We start from the raw sequence: 4,593 nt of genomic DNA, 5'->3' as shown, positions 1-4,593 counted from the left end.
CTCATAATTAAACATATAATTACTTAAAAAATAAAAATTTAAATTTCCTAATTTTTCATATAAATAAAAAATTCCAATTAATATAGGTAAAGATACAAATAAAGTATAAAACAATAACTAAATTCCAGCTTGTAATCGTTCAGGCTGATACCCTCACCCTAAAATTAATAATAAAGTTGGAATTAAACTTCCTTCAAAAAATAAATAAAAAGCAAAAATATTTATTCTAGAAAAAGTTAAAAATAAAAAAAATAATATAAAAATTACATTCACTAAAAATAAATTATTATAATTTTTAAATTTTTGAATTATTTCAGTTGCTATTAATATTAATGCACAAATTCAAAATCTTAATAAAATTAATCCATAAGAAATTATATCACACCCTAAAAAATAAGAAATACTTATAAAATAATTTATATAAATATTAAATAAATTAAAAATAAAACTAATAAAAAATAATATATTTTGAACCATTCAAAATATACTATTTAAAAAACAAATAGGAATTAAAAATGAAATAAAAAAAATAAATTTTAACATTATAAAATTCTAAATGATTGAAAATAATCATTTCCATGAGTACGAATTATAGAAACTAAAATAGAAATTCCTAAAGCTCCTTCACAAACTCTAAATGTTAAATATATTATTATAAAATAATTTCTATAATCTATTATATTTATATAACTATATAATAAAAAATAAATTATTAAAATAATAAATTCTAAACTTAATAACATAGATAATAAACGTTTTCGATTAAAAATAAAAGAAAAAATCCCTATCAATACTATTACACAACAAAATAATCAAAAATAAATTATCATTTTTTAGTTTTAATAGTTTAATAAAAACATTGGTCTTGTAAATCAAAAATAAGAATAATTTTTTTAGAACTCTCAAGAAAAAAGAAATAATTCTTTATCATAAATTCCCAAAATTTATATGTTAATTAAACTATTTCTTAAAATCATACATATATTAATTTTAACTATAATACTAATTTCAAGTATTACATTTTTATTCTTAAAACACCCATTATCTATTGGATTAATACTGTTAATTCAAACTATTTTAATTTCAATAATTTCAGGACTAATTTCAAAAACATTTTGATTTTCCTATATTTTATTCTTAATTTTTTTAGGACTACATTATTAGTTTTATTTATTTATGTAACAGCAATTGCTTCAAATGAAATATTTTCATTTTCAATTAAAATACTAATATGAACAATTTCATTAATCACAAGAATTTTATTTTTATGAATTATTTTTTACAATTATATTAATATAGATATATTTACAAATAATGAATCAATATTATTAATTAATTTAAAAATTATAATTAAAGAAAATTCATATATTTTAACTAAACTTTATAATTACCCTACAAATTTTATAACAATTTTTTTAATAAATTATCTTTTAATTACTTTAATTGCAATTGTAAAAATTACTAATATATTTTTTGGACCAATTCGATTTATAAAATAAATGAATAAACCAATATGAATTAAACACCCACTTTTCAAAATTATAAATAATTCTTTAATTGATTTACCAACTCCAATTAATATCTCTTCTTGATGAAATTTTGGATCTCTTTTAGGATTATGTTTAATCATTCAAATTTTAACTGGATTATTTTTAGCTATACATTACACAGCAGATATTAATATAGCTTTTAATAGAATTAGACACATTTGTCGAGATGTAAATTATGGATGACTATTACGAACTCTTCATGCTAATGGAGCTTTATTTTTTTTTATTTGTATTTATCTTCATATTGGACGAGGAATTTATTACAATTCTTATAAATATACACAAACCTGACTAGTTGAAGTAATTATTTTATTTTTAGTAATAGCAACAGCCTTTATAGGATATGTATTACCACGGGGACAAATATCTTTTTGAGGAGCAACTGTAATTACTAATTTATTATCTGCTATTCCTTATTTAGGTATTGATTTAGTACAATGAGTTTGAGGAGGATTTGCAGTTGATAATCCAACATTAACACGATTTTTTACTTTTCACTTCATTTTACCTTTTATTGTTTTAGCAATAACTATAATTCATCTTTTATTTCTTCATCAAACAGGATCAAATAACCCAATAGGACTAAATTCAAGTATTGATAAAATCCCATTTCATCCCTATTTCACTTTTAAAGATATTACCGGATTTATTATTCTAATTATAAGACTTATTCTATTAACTTTAATAAATCCCTATTTATTAGGAGACCCAGATAATTTTATTCCAGCTAATCCTTTAGTAACTCCTATTCACATTCAACCAGAATGATATTTTCTGTTTGCTTATGCAATTTTACGTTCAATTCCTAACAAATTAGGAGGAGTAATTGCATTAGTTACATCTATTGCTATTTTAATAATTATACCTTTTTATAATATAAGCAAATTTCAAGGATTACAATTTTATCCCATTAACCAATTTTTATTTTGAATTATACTATCCACTGTAATTTTATTAACTTGAATTGAAGCTCGATCAGTTAAAGAACCTTATGTTATAATTGGACAAATTCTAACATTTATTTATTTTTTATACTTTTTAATTAACCCTTTAATTAATAAATGATGAGATAACTTACTAAATTAAATGTAAGTTAATTAGCTTGAAATAAGCATATATTTTGAAAATATAAGATAGAATTAAAATTTTCTATTAACTTTACTAAAAATAATTCATATAAATAAATATATTTTTAACCCAACTATAAATAATAAAAAATTTAATGAATATGGTAAATAACACTTTCAAGATAAATATATTAACTTATCATATCTAAATCGAGGTAAAGTCCCCCGAACTCAAATAAATAAAAAAGAAATAATAACTAATTGAAAAAAAATATTAAATTAAATAAATTACATCCTAAAAAAATTACACAAAATAATATTCTTATAAATAAAATTCTCGAATACTCCGCTAAAAAAATTAATGCAAAACCTCCTCTTCTATATTCTACATTAAATCCAGATACTAATTCTGATTCCCCCTCAGCAAAATCAAATGGAGTACGATTAGTTTCCGCTAAACAAATTCTTAATCAAATAAAACCCATAGGAAATAAAAAAAATAAAAACCAAATATAATATTGAAATTTTATAAAATCAATTATATTATATCTTTCAATTAAAAAAATAAAAGATAGTAAAATTAAAGCCAATCTTACTTCATAAGAAATAGTTTGAGCAACAGCTCGTAAACCTCCTAATAAAGAATAATTTGAATTTCTTGATCATCCTGCAATTATTACAGTATACACTCCTATTCTTGTAATTCTTAAAAAAAATAACAAACTTAAATTAAAACTATTCAATCTTCTTAAAACAGGTATGCATATTCACACCAACAAAGATAAAAATAATGAAAAAATAGGAGAATAATAGTAACAAATATAATTTGACATTAAAGGATAAGTCTGTTCTTTAGTAAATAATTTAATTGCATCACTAAAAGGTTGAACTACTCCAATAAAACCCACTTTATTTGGTTCTTTACGAATCTGAATATAACCTAAAACTTTTCGTTCCAACAATGTTAAAAAAGCTACACCCACTAAAACACAAATAATTAATAATAAACTTCTTAATAAAGATATAATAATTTCATTTAAAAACAAGTACTACTTATAATTTTTAAATTATATAAATAAATTCTAAATTTATTGCACTAATCTGCCAAAATAGTAATTAAATTCATTCATAAAATAATTTCTTAAAAATAAATATTAATTCCTTTCGTACTAAAATATTTTATTAAATCAAAGATAGAAACCAACCTGGCTTACACCGGTTTGAACTCAGATCATGTAAGAATAAAAAGTCGAACAGACTTAATATTTAAACTTCTACATTTAAATATGAATCTTAATCCAACATCGAGGTCGCAAACTTTTTTATCGATAAGAACTCTCCAAAAAAATTACGCTGTTATCCCTAAAGTAACTTAATTTTTTAATCACTAATAATGGATCACTTAATCATAAATAAATGACAAAAATTATTAAAAGTTATTTAAATTTTAATATCACCCCAATAAAATTATTTAATAAATTTATAACAAAAAAAACCAAAATAAATTAAAAATTATTAAATAATTAAGATTTATAGGGTCTTCTCGTCTTTTGATCATATTTTAGCTTTTTAACTAAAAAATAAAATTCTATATAAATTTTAAATGAAACAGCTTATATCTCGTCCAACCATTCATTCCAGCCTTCAATTAAAAGACTAATGATTATGCTACCTTTGCACAGTTAATATACTGCGGCCTTTTAAAATTTTTCAATGGGCAGGTTAAACTTTAAATAAAATACAAAAAGAGATGTTTTTGTTAAACAGGCGAATACAAATTTTGCCGAATTCTTTATTTAAACTTTTCAATTATATAAATCAAAACATATAAATATACTAATTTTATCATTATTATTTTACAAATCAAATTATAAAAAATATTTTAATAAATAATTAAAATATACTAAATATTTAATAAAAAAAAATAAATTATAACAAACTTTTTAATAATTGCTAATTCTAAGCATATAATTAAT

At 20.2% G+C, this 4,593-nt stretch overlaps 1 protein-coding gene across 1 annotated transcript; it reads left to right on the top strand.

Moving 5' to 3' along the window:
- Positions 1 to 1,499: 1,499 nt before the first annotated feature.
- LOC119665074 (cytochrome b-like) lies at positions 1,500 to 2,636 on the top strand. The gene is given in 1 exon segment (XM_038074395.1): positions 1,500 to 2,636. A coding segment is annotated over 1 exon segment (1,137 nt).
- The last annotated feature ends 1,957 nt before the right edge of the window (positions 2,637 to 4,593 follow it).

This window comes from Teleopsis dalmanni, unplaced genomic scaffold, assembly GCF_002237135.1.
Source record: "Teleopsis dalmanni isolate 2A unplaced genomic scaffold, ASM223713v2 unscaffolded_contig_3417, whole genome shotgun sequence".
NCBI lineage: Eukaryota > Metazoa > Arthropoda > Insecta > Diptera > Diopsidae > Teleopsis > Teleopsis dalmanni.
Note: the sequence above shows the minus strand (reverse complement) of the source record. Positions and strands in the feature narration are given on the sequence as shown.